Source organism: Ovis aries, chromosome 24 (genome assembly GCF_016772045.2).
Source record: "Ovis aries strain OAR_USU_Benz2616 breed Rambouillet chromosome 24, ARS-UI_Ramb_v3.0, whole genome shotgun sequence".
NCBI classification, from domain to species: Eukaryota; Metazoa; Chordata; class Mammalia; order Artiodactyla; family Bovidae; genus Ovis; species Ovis aries.
In genome coordinates, this window is record NC_056077.1 from 28,414,900 (window position 1) to 28,430,692 (window position 15,793).

Sequence of the window (15,793 nt, forward strand, 5' to 3'; positions counted from 1 at the left end):
GCCCCCGCGCCATCTTGGCCAGCCGGGGCACCCCCTCCCCACGAGGCCCGCGCCCCTCAGGCCGCGACCGGTCCTCCTTCCTGCCCGAGGGCTGCGCGGCGGAGGGCCCGCCGGGAGCCGGAGCGCCAGCCCGGACCCGGAAGGGCGGAGGTCATAGCTCGCAGGCTCCGCACCCGCGGGGTCACCGCCCTCCTCCACCCTGGCGTCCCCATCTGCTGGCGCCCAAGGCGGCTCGTCCAGGCCCGCGAGCCAGAGCTGGACCTGAGAGACTGCCAGGTTCCCCGCCACACACACCGATTCTCCAAGGAGACCGGCTGGGGACGCCTCCACTCGCTTATGCCTGCGGGACACTGGTAAGCTCAGGCGAAGCCTGTATGCCTAGTGCCCTCCGGCCCGCAGGCGTGATCATCCGGCTCTTGGCCTTGACCCTGGGCCTCCACCAGCAGTCCCCTGGTCCCCGAGCCCCTACCCAGGGGCCCTGCTCTCCTTGGCATTGCGCACGTACACATAATGAGATGGAGGCTATGGTACCAGGATCCTGGCCTGGATGCGTTTGCTCCTACAATTACTTGATTTTTAAATTAACTTTTCCTCAGATTTCATGTTCACCCAAGCAAACCTTCTGGCTTGGACCTTGACACTGTAAACAAAGTAGATCCCGGGATAGTACAAATAAATAAATTGCAAGAATTGGCAAGGCCTAAAGATTTTTTTTCTCCCAAATGCTTACAATATAAAAATAAGAAAAAGTGAGATGCGAAAGTTTATACTGTATGACCCTAGTGCTAAAATTAAATCCACACAGCTGTAGATAGATGTGAAGTGTTATTATCAGTGTTACAGGTGATTTCCACTTTCTTCTTCATATGTTCTGAGTTTTTGAAAATTTCCAACATGAACATGCATTAATTTTATAATCAGAATGAAAACAGTGGGAACTTGCCTGAAGTTCCAGTGGTTAAGACTTCCCCTGCAATTCCGGGGGTGTGGGTTCGATCCCTGGTCAGGGAGCTAGTATCCCACCTGCCTCTAGGCCAAAAACCAAAACATAAAACAGAAGCAATAATGTAACAAATTCAATAAATCCTTCAAAAATTTTTAAAAAATGGTCCACATTAAAAAAAGAAAGAAACCAATGATCTTAAAACTAGCACGGCGGCACAAATATGTTGATCTGCTTCTGTATGTGTCTGTGTCCAGGTGCTCGGTTGCTCAGTCGTGTGCCCCTCTTTCCAACCACACAGGCTATAGCCTGCCAGACTCCTCTCTCCATGGGACTTGCCAGTCAAGAATACTGGAGTGGGTTGCCGTATTCATCCAAGTGCATATTCCTGACTCAGGGGTCAACCCTATCTCTTGCGCCTCCTGCTTTGGCAGGCAGACTCTTTCCCATTAGCACCACCAAGAAAGAAAATAACTATTTTAAAGCTCGCAAATGGGCACAAATAAGTCAAGGTTGATCTGCTTTTGTAAATTAATAACTTGATTTTCCATTTGAGAGTCAGCATGTATACATTTAGTTAGTTGAAAGTTGATTTTCTACTGTTTGATGGAGTTCAGAGAACACTTGGTTTCCGAACACGTGACCCTGACATCCAGACCCTGAAAGCTGAAGTCCACCAGCCAATTTCCTTCCCCCTTCATTTTGAAGCCATGCATAAGCTGAATCTGGAGATGAAATTTTGGGAGTTGCCAGCAGTGAGAATGGATGAGGTCACCAAAGAACAGAGGGCAGGTGAATAACAGATCTCAAGATTAGCCCTAAGACACCCTATGTTATGAGTAGAGGGGACAAAGAGGATGAATGAGCAGGTCACCATCTCCTTGAGAATAAGCACAGACCCCATAGTATAGTCTGTTGTGGTCTGACTGGTCTCCCTGATCCCTGGCTCTGAGTCCCAGAACTCACCATGCTCCTGCTGGCTTCTGGGCCCTGGCTTAGGACCCTCCCTCTGTCTGGAAGCCCTTCCACCCTGACTAGTTAACTCTTCCCTCTTCCCTGTCACTCTCATTCTTAGTGATCATTTCAGAGTTTTGTTTGTTTGTTTGTTTTTTAGCCACACCATGTGGATTGTAGAATCTCAGCTTCCCAACCAGGGAAGGAACCGAGGCCCTCAACAGTGAAAGGGCAGAGTCTCAACCATGAGATCATGAAGGAATTCTCTTTTTTTCCGAATACCTTCATCTTCACATTTCTTGGCCTCCGGTTCATTCCTCCACATACACACAGGCCCCAAATTCACTGAGCAATTTGGTCCTTGGCTCGGGTCCCCTCTCCATCGAACCTCCTGTCCCGACCAGTGGCCTTCCGATCCTGGGCCTTTGTTCTGTGACCACCTTGACTTTATCTACCTTTCCATGACCTGTGGTGACTCATTTACTGGATCATGGTCTAGGTTCTTTTCATTTTCTCTTACCCAAGACTTCTGAGATTCCTCCCAGCCTACCATCTCCTCTAATTTTCATCATCCCCATTTACTCCAAATTTGCTCTTTTACCAGATCCAAGCTCTGTTTTTCTCTATCCTCCTTTTTTTTTTTTTTTTTAAATGTTTGGTCCCACCTCATAGCATGTGGTATGTTAGTTCCCCAACCAGGGATCGAACCTGTGCCCCCTGCATTGGAAAGCAGAGTCTTAACCACTGAACCACCAGGGAAATCCCTATCCTCGACACTTTTCTGAATTGAGCTCTCCTACCCCAGTTTTTTAGCCTGAAAGCCATTCTAAAACCACACCCTGTCTCTCCCAGGGGTTGCCCACCATTCTATAGCTTTCCTTCTGGAACCTCTCCACTCCTGTGTCCCCTTTTCTCTTCCTCAGTTGCTGCCATCACCCACCTCACCCTTGGGAGAATCATCTCTCCAGCCCCCAAACCTGACGGGAATGAAACCAGCTTCCTCTTTGCTGCTTGCGAAGGTGGGCACACAGACTCTTTTTATCTTAAGGGTGCGTCTGCACACGGAGAAAGGGGAGACCAAGCTAACAACGCAGGCAAGTTACTGAGTTCCATCTCTCACGGGCTGTGGTCTGTAGTTGCTGCTTTTCTTTTGAAACTTTCTTCTAGTTACTTATTTTTTAATATTTATTTGTTTGTTTATTAGTGCCAGGCCTTAGTTGTGGCATGTGGGACCTTTGTCCTTTACTGGGGATCAAACCCACACCCCCTGCGTTGGGAGCACGAAGTCTTAGCCACCGGACCACCAGGAAAGTCCTGAAACCTTTCCTTTAAAGATCCGTCAGAGGACTTGCCTGTATTGGCCAGCAGGTGGCCGATTCATCTGCTCTCCGGTGAACTGTTGAAAAATCTGAAATAGTCTTGAGGGAGGGAATTCTTCCTTGACAGTAACTAAGGCCCCTTCCCCTGACCCCCTCACCAGGGCATTGCTTCCTGTGTACAAATTGCTAACTCCAGGCTTTTTCCCCTCACTCTAGTTTATCTAACAAGACAACTGACGAGTGAACCAGCCTTAAATCTCAGCAACATCCCAGTAAAGCCCACAGCAAGACCGGTACTCCTCAGTTGCCTTTCACTTCATGCATGGAATGCTGGAGAGCCAGAGGAGCAGGCAGGATGAGCCTGAGAGCAACGCTGGAACTCCAGGTAGCGGGGACCAGGGAAGGAGGATACACCCTGTGTGGAGAGCAGACTGCCTCAGCCATTCCCTCTAGCACAAACGTGAGTTCCTCCACAAAGGCAGATTAAAGCCTGAAGCTAAAAGCTTCCGCTGTTGGGCACCTCACTAGCTAGAGCCCCTTCTAAGGTCCTCAGGAGCATGGGAGTGGTTGATCACACATTATAACAGATGCCTCTGGAGCCCTGTTTCCCATCTCCTTTGGCAGCCTCTGATTTCTGTCCAAGCTGAGTTCCCTGAAAACGCAGTTACCAGTGACCAATCCCCTGAAAACAGAGGCTCTCCCCCTGCAGGCTCTGAATGGCTCAATTCTGCTTCTTCAATAGATTTGAGAAGTGGAGGTGAAATGGGTGTTACTAATCTAGAGACCTCATCATTCAAAGAGAGATAAGAACCATTACATAAGTGTTTCAGCTTTTCCTGTAATGGGGACATTATGTACGATCAAGGTGTGACCTTGATTATGCACTTGAATATTAGCTCTTCATTCTTTTCTGTCTTCCTCTTCCTGCTACCATATCTGGGAACATTTTCCAAATCAGTGCCTGCATGGAATAAACCTTTGTCTTGGGGCTTCTCCACTGGTCCAGTGGGGAAGACTCAGCCCTTCCACTACCCAGGGTGTGGGTTCCATCCCTGGTTAAATAACGAAGATTCTACATGCTTCACAGGGTGGCCAAAATAATAATAGTAATAATAGGCCTTTGTCTTCAGCTCTGCTTTCAAAACACCAACTGGCAGTGTTGCGGAAACCATTACTCAAGAAACCACACTGGAGAGTTGGAGAACTCAGGCTTTACTACGCCAGCAGGCCTAGAGGAGTTAACACTCCAAGCTCTGAGCCCTGAATAAAAGGATTACAGAGTTTTTTTAGACAGACTGTAGTGGACCACACTAACTCTTAGTAGGCTGGTTAAAAGTAAGGGGTTTCATGTGTGCAGGAACAGTGATCCAGATGGGAAGGGGGATGCCTGATCTGGACAGGCATGATTAAGTGGGTTTGCAGGGCCTGGGCAAATGCAAAGATCAAGACAAGAGTGAGTGAGATAAACTCCAGTTCCTAGTATTGCAAATCCCCGCTTTCTGAGACTATGTGACCTATGTGATCTAGGCTTTGCAAGGGGTAAGCTGAGTTACAGAGGCAGAAAGAGAAGGAGGTTATGTAAAATTTTAACTTTTCCTCTTCATTCCCCACTCTTGATACTTCTTTCTATCACTTGTTGTAGAAAGTGTCATCTCATGTTTTTGGTAGGACACTCAGAGCTCCCCATCGTTTAGGGGGCTATATTGAACTATTACCATTTGTAACTGTATGGATTCAGTCTGAGAGGTTATGAACTGGGTAATAGCATTGAGAATACGAGGGCCAAACAAGAGTGCTACAAAGAGCATGAAGAGAGGACCTGTCAAAGGGAGAAGCCACGATGCCCTGCTCCAGATATTACTCGAATTACCCCAGGAATTAGCTAGTTCTTCTCTCCTTTTTATGATTTGTTCCCTTAGCTGTTGGGCTGTGTCCTTGTCTATTTCTGATTGGTTTACATAGAAGCAGCATTCTTCATTCAAGAAGAGGCAGAGTCTTCCCTTTTCAGCTGTCAATAGGTCTAGTCCTGTCCTGTTTTGTAAAACCACCTCAGCCAGGGAGTCTAGTTGCTGCTGTAATACCACTGAAGATTTGGCCAGTCTCTCAATGTCATCTGTGAAGTCTTTGAATAGTGTATGGTAAAAGGTGGTTGATGAAGCAATTCCGCCTATTCCCATACCTAGCCCAGCCGTGATTCCCAGACCAACTAGTAGGGGTATAAGCTGGATGGCTCTTTTTGACCATGTATGTGCTGCCAGAGGTACGGTGAGAGCCTGGCTGTTAGGGACAACGTTCATCTGGGGAGTGAGGAAAGCTAAGCTGCAGATACCCATCTAATTGACAGGTACACATAAGCATCTGTCCCACAAACAAAGAAAAGGCCTTGATGGGGGCAGCACCGTCTGTTACAGCAAGGGACATGAAAAGGCTGCAAAGCAGCCTGCACATAACAGATAACTGAACACTAGCAAAAGGTTTTCTCCCCATCTCTGGGTTGTCACAGCTATAGCAACTGAGCCTATCATGAAGGGGGGGGTCAGCTATACTGTGGAGCAGTTTAATTAGTAGGGAGAATTGATCATAAGAGACTTTTAATAAGAATGAGGCTTCCCACTACAGTGAGATAACAGCAAACTGCAGCTTCTGACCCAAATCCCAGTCCTGGGGTGCAACTAAAGCTAGTCCTTTAGTGAAGAGCACAGAAATAATAGCAATCAGGGATAGAGTCCAGGGTTGACAATGAAAATCCATTGATATTTTGATAGCCGGATCCTCAGGCTTCAGCCATGCATTGACCTCCCAGCCAGCTGCTGGAACATGGCTGGAGCAAGGCTAAAGAATCCTCAAGCTTCTGCCATGCATTGACTAGTCAGCTCCCGGAGTGACTAGAGCAGGGCTTGGCATCCTTTGAGGGTGAGGGTTGCTGTTTTTGGAACCAGACCTTGAGGGGGTTTGGGGGGTCCTGAACTGCTTTCCAGATGTCCTCATTATAGGAAGCTGCTGCCTTCTTGACTCTGGTGTGGTGGATCCAAGGGATGACACCTATAACTCATCTCCTGGCTGATAGGGATGAAGCCAGTTGCCCAGTGGAATGGGTGTCCTTTCTCAGGCAATATGGTGGAAGACTTTCCCAGGGCCTGGAGGTGTTGGGACATCTCCAGGTCAGCTAGTTGTTGGTGATCTCCCTTGAGCCTTTTTATCACTGGGGGTGGTCTCCCATATAAGATCTCAAAGGGAGAATAGCCTGAGGATCTTGGGGTGCCTTTACAGAGGCCGATAAGAGTCCACAGAATAAGGCAGCTTGTTCTAACATTGTCTGGGTATTGGCTGGGGGATATTCTTGTCGTACTACTACTACTTGGAGAAACAAACTTAACAAGAAAGTTTCTTGAATGCTGCTGAGGCACTAGCTAGGAGAACCAGGTCCAGACATTGGTTCATGGCATTAGTGTTTCTCTAGGTGTGAGAAGGGAGAAGGCAATGGCACCCCACTCCAGTACTCTTGCCTGGAAAACCCCATGGATGGAGGAGCCTGGTAGGCTGCAGTCCATGGGGTTGCTAAGAGTCGGACACGACTGAGCGACTTCACTTTCACTTTTCACTTTCATGCATTGGAGAAGGAAATGGCAACCCACTCCAGTGTTCTTGCCTGGAGAATCCCAGGGACAGGGGAGCCTGGTGGGCTGCCGTCTTTGGGGTCACACAGAGTCGGACATGACTGAAGTGACTTAGCAGCAGCAGGTATGAGAAAATGCAAGAATTTGGACTCATAAAAATTTTTATCTGAAAACATCTGACTATCTGAAGGCCTGTTTTTCTGGATTTTCCCAGAGCACAGAGTGCCTTATTTTTTGTCTCCACCCTGAAGTCCTTTCAAGGGGGTGTTGAAGGTCAGCATCTTATATTGGTCCTGATTTAATCTTTGTAGAGGCAGCTGGCAAGGGCCAGCTTCCAGTCAGCAGGGCCCCTTCATAGCCACATATTTGACCATGTTTTGGGGCATTTCAAGGTCATTGTGTCCCACGGTGCTTGGAAGGCTCATTCCCAGGTCTAACAAAGATTCCATTGACAGGCCACTCAATGTGTTGTCACTAGACCAGGCTTTGTAAGTAGGAAAAGTCTCTGGACCATTCCTGTCTTGCTAGCCTCTTGGTCCAGGAAAATATTTCCTCTTGTTGCTTCTTCCCACATCTAGAGTTACATTATTACAATTATTGATCTTATATGGAACTGCACATCGGCATTTATCACAGGCTCAGTCACACCTTTGGTAACATAAGAAATAATCTTCTGAAACAAGCTACATAGAAGATAATATAGCTAGCAGTTATTAGTAAGGTCACAAGCAAGAATTTAAATCAAGAACTTTCATTGTATATAGCCTGGTATACTCCAGGTCATCTGTCTCAGTTAAATGATTGTAGCCAGGTGTTACTCTCCTGTACCTCATGGAGCATCTCAGCTTTATCCAAAGACTGGTTACTGAGATAAGCTTTAGAAACCATCTTAAGAGTGTCCTTTTAAATAACTTAATTAAACCTTTTAGCAATATAACATAACAAGGAACTATCTCAGAAGTGAGTCTTAGTAAGCACAGACCTTAAATAATAAAACTAGAACTTAGTATTTAGTGAAACAATGTTTTCTTTTTCAGAGAACTTATTCTGAGGGTACAGGTAAGGCTTTAACCCATCAAATAAAAACGAGATGTGTCAGGGAGCTGGGGAAAGCCATGCAGCCATCTTGGATTTCCCATAGCCCTGGCTCTTTGATTTTTACCTGTTGTTTATTTATTTTTAATTTCCTGATTTAAGAGCAGACTATCACCATGTTTTAAGGACATCAAGATAGCAAAAGTCTAACCATGAGGGATTATTTTTTGTAGAAGCAGAATGAGCTTTGTCTACATGTACCATAATCTTAAATGTTTATTTAATTTCAGGTCAGTCGCTCAGTCGTGTCTGACTCTTTGTGACCCCATGAATCGCAGCATGCCAGGCGTCCCTGTCCATCACCATCTCCCGGAGTTCACTCAGACTCACGTCTATCGAGTCAGTGATGCCATCCAGCCATCTCATCCTGGGTCGTCCCCTTCTCCTTCTGCCCCCAATCTCTCCCAGCATCAGAGTCTTTTCCAGTGAGTCAGTTCTTCACATGAGGTGTCCAAAGTACTGGAGCTTCAGCTTTAGCATCATTCCTTCCAAAGAAATCCCAGGGCTGATCTCCTTCAGAATGGATGGGTTGGATCTCCTTGCAGTCCAAGGGACTCTCAAGAGTCTTCTCCAACACCACAGTTCAAGTGCATCAATTCTTCGGTGCTCAGCCTTCTTCACAGTCCAAATCTCACATCCATACATGACCACAGGAAAAACCATAGCCTTGACTAGACAGACTTTAGTCGGTAAAGTAATGTCTCTGCTTTTGAATATACTATCTAGGTTGGTCATCACTTTTCTTCCAAGGAGTAAGCGTCTTTTAATTTCATGGCTGCAGTCACCATCTGCAGTGATTTTGGAGCCCAAAAGAATAAAGTCTGACACTGTTTCCACTGTTTCCCCATCTATTTCCCATGAAGTGATGGGACCAGATGCCATGGTCTTCGTTTTTTGAATGTTGAGCTTTAAGCCAACTGTTTCACTCTCCTCTTTCACTTTCATCAAGAGGCTTTTAGCTCCTCTTCACTTTCTGCCACAAGGGTGGTGTCATCTGCATATCTGAGGTTATTGATATTTCTCCCGGCAATCTTGATTCCAGCTTGTGTTTCTTCCAGTCCAGCGTTTCTCATGATGTATTCTGCATAGAAGTTATTTAGTTTACCAAAGTAATTTTTTCTTTTTTGGAGAACTCATTGTGAGGGCATTAACACTGTAGCCAAAGTTAACAAAAGATTTCAAGGTAAATACAGAACAGATCAATTAAGAGGTTAAAAAAAAACCTTAAATCTATTATTAAAAGCAATTCAATATCTGAAGAAAGTATGTCCTCTTAACAGAAAGGTCAAATTTAAAATTTTTGCACCAGTTTACTTCAAACTCATTTAGGTAAACTTAATTAAATTTATTTTAAACTTAGTCAGTCCTAACCATGCACAAACTTTTTTTTCAGATTCCATCTTCCAGAAACTTTTTAGTCACTTTCTATAACAGCCACCTCTAAGTCAGACCTACTTTCTTTTCCCTTTATAAAATGCAATTTTATTTTTTATGTCTTCTTTATTAAAAAATACATCCTACTTTCTTGTTAGATAAGCAAACAAACATTAATACTAGGTATTTAATATTGAATATTTTCCAGTTCATATGAATCTGAAATTTATTTACTTAATTTTTCTTGTTTGTATTGTATTCTTTGATTCATAAACACTTACTTTACTTTAGGCCAATTAAATTAGCACTCATTTACAACTTCAACAATATTATCAGAAAAAAGATATAAACTGAGATATACATAAATTATGAGACAGACAGATTGACAGAGATCTTATAGTTTTCTGTCTGAGATTTAAAATATCTCTTTGAACACCCCTCTTTTTTCTTTCTTCACTTAAAGTTCTAACTTTCCCAAGGCTAAGGTCTCAGGCAAAGCTGGCTGCGTATTTCAAGGACACGGAAAGGGTTAATTTCAAGCTTTTCCCTGGGTAGGCCTTTTAACAAGTTAGTTGTTTTTATTGTATATGCAAAAAGAATTGGCTTTGTAGTTTCAAAAAAATTTCTCTCCATTCAGTCAGCAATCACATGCTCAAAATCATTCAGAGGCTATCACAATGCCTTCCTTTTCCTGAGTCCCCTAGGTTTCCTTGCTCCCTTCCTGGGAGGTTATCATTCACGATGCCTCCCTTCTCCTGAGTCCCCAGGGTTCCTTAACTGTTGCTCCCTTCCTGGGAGCCCCAGGGAGGTTATCATTCACGATGCCTCCCTTCCTCCCAAGTCCCCAGATCTCCTTATCTGATGCTCCCTTCCTGGGAGCCCAAAGAGGTGATCAGTCTCCTCTTCTACTTGTTGGGATAGGCTCCTGCCTGGGGACTGACCCCGGAGCCTTACCTTATCCTGTGGCCATTCCTGGCAAGTTGGTCCGTCCCTCCAATGAGTCCAGTTGGGGCTCGGCCCAATGAAGAATTGGAACACCAGTCTGAAAGAGAACCCGGAATACCATCAGGTGGCGCACGCCCTCCTTCGTCTCGCGGTTCCTTCGCCCCAGCGCGGCCGAGCCACCAGTCCAGAAGCTCAAGGGGCCGGCGTGGTTGGAATCTCTCTGGGGCCTCCAGAAATGTTGCGGAAACCAGTACTCAAGAAACCAAGCACCGCACTCAGAGGTTTGGAGAACTCAGGTTTATTACACCAGCAGGCCCAGAGTAGTTAACACTCCAAGCCCTAAACCCCAAACAAAGGGATTACAGGGTTTTTATAGACAGACGATAGTGGGCAACACTAGATGTTAATAGGCTGGTTTAAACTAAGGGCTTTTGCCTGCGCAAGAACAGTGGTCAAGATGGGAAGGGGGATGCCTGACCTGGACAGGCTTGATTAAGCAGGTTTGCAGGGGCTAGGTGATTACAACGAGCAGGACAAGGGTGAGTGAGATAAGGTCCAGTTCCTAGAATTACAAGTCCCCATTTTTGAGACTACATGACCAACGAGATCTAGGCTTTGCAAGGGGCAAGCTGAGTTATAGAGGCAGAAAGAAAAGGAGGTTTTGTAAAATTTTAACCTTTCCTCTTTGGAAATGGCTCTGGGAAGTCAGCCCTTAGAACAGGATTCTGGAACAAGACAACCTTTGCAGTCATTCAGCAACAAGGGCCCTACTGTCACTCCAGTGAGTGGAGGGCGTAGCTCCTGAGGTGCTCTAACACTGGAATCACTAAGATTACCTGTTATGAATTGAGATAAGCTACAGGTGGAAGGGGAAATAATAGGCCAGGCAATAGAACTGGAATGAAATGTGAGTAAGGTTCATTTTAAGGACTGTAATTTTAAGCTGGCTGGGTTTGCTGAGGTCCCAGAGACACTTCACGAAAAAGAATGACAGGCCATCTCCAGCCAACTAGCAATCCAGGGCCCAGTGAAGCCACAAGGCCTACTGGCACTGTTGACAGAGACCTTCATCTCCTGCAGTTGTAGGAAGACTGTACCGAAAACTGGGCCCGGCATTGAACCATAAGCCGCCAGAGCTGATGATGTGAGTCCTATGAGGCTCATAGGGAAGGACTGAGAGCAGGGACGTAGGATGTGGACCTTGGGGTCATTGAACCTGAACCACTTGAACCCTAGCTTTACCTGAATCCTCTAACCAGTTAAAGAAGCCCTACCCGCCTGGAGAGTGGCCTCCCCTTGACAGAATCCACAGATGAAGATCTCACCTGACGGGACTTCACTGCTGGTCCAGTGGCCAAGACCCCCTGCTCCCAATGTGGGAGAATGGAGTTCGATCCCTGGTCAGGGAACTAGATCCCGCAATCTGCAACTAAGACCCAGAGCAGACAAATATATAAACAACTTGGTTTAAGAAAAAGGATCTCACCTGAGGAGGCTGCCTCACAGGACGTCCTCCTCTAGATCGCAGCCCTCCTCCCCTCTGGCCCCAGACCAGTAACTGGGTCAGGTCTCGGCACAGGATGCGTAGGGAAGTGCAAGCACCACTGTGAGCAAAGAGCTCAGTCGTGGAGCATTGCAGGAGCCACCGCACGTGTCCTGACTGAAAGGGCGAGCGTGTGAAAGAGCAGAGCTAAGTCTATGAGACCAGAGTGTGGAGGTGAAGCTAGACAGGGAGGGTTTATTGAGAGAGGGTGAGGCTGCTGGTCTGGGATCAGGACATAATGTTCTAGAAGGGAGATCTGGACTCAATCCTATGACACTGATGGGAAGGTTCCTCCAATCTTGTTCACAGTGGCGGTGAACTAAATGAGGGGCGATAGTGGAACTGCCTTGGAGTATTGACAAAGGCCAAATGGAAGCCCTGGCAGCTCCCCAATCCGCCCCCCACCCCACCCTCCTAAGATAGTAAACCAGAAGCAGTACTTCACCCCCCTGGAACTGCAGAGTGGAGCCACCTTCCGAGACAGGGTGTGCAGGGTGCTGGTCACCACTGTATCCCCCTCCAGTGCTCCTCCGTGGCCCCTGTAAAGTTCACATTAGTGGGTTCAGTGTCAGGAGCCTTCCAGGGGTATGCCTGCTACTCAGTGTACCGGCCTCGTTACCTGCTACCCTGATGCCCAAGTGTGGGGCCGGAGATGGCCAGTTGCTGCACTGTCGCTGGGTGTATATGGTTGTGGAGGAGAAATGAGGCCAGAAGTTACAGATAAGTACAGTTGCAAGCAGATAATTCATGCTCGTTGATCTCTAGTCATAATGCAGGATCACTCCTTACACAGAATAGCCTCAGTAATTGAGAACACACTCTCATCATTATACATGGACTTCCCTTGTGGCTCATCTGGTAAAGAATCCGCCTGCAATACAGGAGACCTGGGATCAATCCCTGGGTTAGGAAGATCCCCTGGCAAAGGGAAAGGCTACCCACTCCAGTATTCTGGCTGGAGAATTCTATGGACTGTAGAGTCTATGGGGTCATAAAGAGTCAGACACAACTGAGCGACTTTCACTTCACTTTATCATTATACATACATATGTATACACACACACACACCCTGTTTTCCTTTCATAAGATATATGTAATAGAATTTATTCCAATGCCTATGTCTATCGGGGACAAACTTGTGCCAGTACTTTAAACAGAGGTTGTATCATTTTGTGAACTCACACCCAGTGTATCAGCTCCACGTTAGCATTGCTTGTGCATCTTGATAGTGTGCTAAAAGGCTGTCAATAAAGCAGAATGCCCTGAAGAAACAGTGACAAAACACCCCATCAGGCAAGGACGTGTTCTCACAGTGAGCCCTCCTCTGGCATGGAGAGGATTTGCCTTGCTATTGAATCACTAAATTCAACGTCCAATGTTTGTCTCTCAGTCGCGTCCAACTCTTGTGACCCCATGGACTGTTGCCTGCCAGGCTCCTCATCCATGGGATTTCCCAGGCAAGAATACTGAACTGGGTTGCCATTTTCATGCAAGCCCATCTTCCTCACCCAGGGATCAAACCCTCTTCTTTTGTGTCTCCTGCTTTGGCAGGCAGATTCTTTCCCGTTAGCACTACCAAGAAAGAAACCAATAACTGTTTTAAAGCTCTCAAATGGGCACCAATAAGTAAAGGTTTATCTGCTTCTGTAAATTAATAAACTGATTTTCCATTTGAGAGTCAACCTGTATATACTTAATTAGTTGAAAGTTGACTTTCTGCTGTTTGATAGAGATCAGAGGGAACTTGGTTTCCCAATGCGTGACCCTGACAACCAGACCCTGCAGGGTGAAGTCCACGGGCCAGTTCCCTTCCCCCTTCATTCTGCAGTCGTGCATAAGCTGAATCTGCAGATGAAATTTTGGGAGTTGCCAGCAGTGAGAATGGATGAGGTCACCAAAGACAGGAGGGCAGGTGGATAACAGATCTCAAGATTAGCCCTAAGACACCCTGTGTTATGAGTAGAGGGGACAAAGAGGATGAATGAGCAGGTCACCATCTCCTTGAGGATAAGTGCAGACCCTTTAGTATAGTCTGTTGTGGTCTGACTGGTCCCTCTGATCCCTGGCTCTGAGTTCCAGAACACACCATGCTCCTGTTGGCTTCTGGGCCCTGGCTTAGGACCCTCCCTCTGTCTGGAAGCCCTTCCACCCTGACTAGTTAACTCTTCCCACTTCCCCATCACTCTCATTCTTAGTGATCATTTCAGAGTTTTGTTTTTTAGCCACACCATGTGGCTTGTAGAATCTTAGTTCCCCAACCGGGGAAGGAACCGAGGCCCTCAACAGTGAAAGAGCAGAGTCTCAACCATGAGATCATGAAGGAATTCTCTTTTTTTCCAAATACCTTTATCTTCACATCTTTTGGTCTCCGGTTCATTCCTCCACATACACACAGGCCCCAAATTCACTGAGCAATTTGGTCCTTGGCTCGGGTCCCCTCTCCATCGAACCCCTTGTCCCGACCAGTGGCCTTCCAATCCTGGGCCTTTGTTCGTGACCACCTTGACTTTATCTACCTTTCCATGACCTGTGGTGACTCATTTACTGGATCATGGTCTAGGTTCTTTTCATTTTCTCTTACCCAAGACTTCTGAGATTCCTCCCAGCCTACCATCTCCTCTAATTTTCATCATCCCCGTTTACTCTAAATTTGCTCTTTTACCAGATCCAAGCTCTGTTTTTCTCTATCCTCCTTTTTTTTTTTTTAATGTTTGGTCCCACCTCATAGCATGTGGTATGTTAGTTCCCCAACCAGGGATCGAACCTGTGCCCCCTGCATTGGAAGGCAGAGTCTTAACCACGGAACTGCCAGGGAAATCCCCGTCCTCCCAATTTTTCTGAATTGAGCTCTCCCCCAGTTTTTCAGCCTGAAAGCCATTCTAAAACCACACCCTGACTGTTACAGGGATTGCCCACCATTCTATAGCTTTCCTTCTGGACCTCTCCAATTCTGTGTCCCCTTTCCTCTTCCTCAGTTGCTGTCACCACCCACTTCACCCTTGGGAGAATCTTCTCCTCCCCAGCCACCAACCCTGATGGGAATGAAACCAGCTTCCTCTTTGCTGCTTGCAAAGGTGGGCACACAGACTGTTTATATCCTAAGGACGCGTCTACACACAGAGAAAGGGGAGACCAAGCTAACAAACGCAAGGAAATCACTGAGCTCTATCTCTCATGGACACTGTTCTGTAACTCCTCCTTTTCTTTTGAAACTTTCCTCTACTTATATTTGTTTGTTTGTTTATTTGTGCTAGGTCTCAGTTGTGGCATGTGGGATCTCGCTCCTTGACTAGGGATCAAACCCACACCCCCTGCGTTGGGAGCATGAAGTCTCAGCCACCGGACCACCAGGGAAGTCCCGAAACCTTTCCTTTAAAGACCCGTCAGAGGACTTGCCTGCATTGGCCAGCAGATGGCTAATTCATTGGCTCTCCGGTGAACTATTGAAAAATCTGAAATGGCCCTGAGGGAGAGATTCTTCCTTGACAGTAACTAAGGCCGCCTCTATTCCCCCGGGGCATTGCTTCCTGTCTACAAATTGCTAACTCCAGGCTTTTCCCCCTCTCTCTAGTTTATCTAACAAGCCAACTGACGACTGAATCAGCCTTAAATCTCAGCAACATCCCAGTAAAGCCCACAGCCAAGACTGGTGCTCCCCAGTTGCCTTTCACTTCATGCATGGAATACTGGAGAGCCAGAGGAGCAGGCAGGATGCGCCTGAGAGAGACGCTGGAACTCCAAGTAGTGGGGATCAGGGAAGGAGGATACACCCTTGTGTGGAGAGCAGACTGCCTCAGCCATTCCCTCCAGGACAAATGTGAGTTCCTCCACAAAGGCAGATTAAAGCCTGAAGCTAAAAGCTTCTGCTGTTGGGCACCTCACTAGCTAGAGCCTCTTCTAAGGTCCTCAGGGGCGTGGAAACAGTTGATCACATGATATAGCAGATGCCTCTGGTGGCCCATGTCCCAGCCCCTTTGGCAGCCTCTGATTTCTGTCCAGGCTG

The 15,793-nt window shown here is 46.7% G+C and overlaps 1 protein-coding gene across 1 annotated transcript in view; it reads left to right on the plus strand.

The window, feature by feature from the left end:
* The first annotated feature begins 20 nt into the window (after positions 1 to 20).
* The window catches only part of LOC105605805 (beta-glucuronidase-like), a 53,569-nt gene continuing 37,796 nt past the window's right edge, over positions 21 to 15,793 (plus strand). Inside the window, 6 exon segments of the mRNA XM_060405858.1 lie at positions 21 to 353; positions 2,821 to 2,991; positions 3,433 to 3,601; positions 10,372 to 10,528; positions 14,766 to 14,864; positions 15,362 to 15,607. Coding sequence (XP_060261841.1) covers positions 3,539 to 3,601; positions 10,372 to 10,528; positions 14,766 to 14,864; positions 15,362 to 15,607 — 565 coding nt within the window. The 5' untranslated portion in view covers positions 21 to 353; positions 2,821 to 2,991; positions 3,433 to 3,538.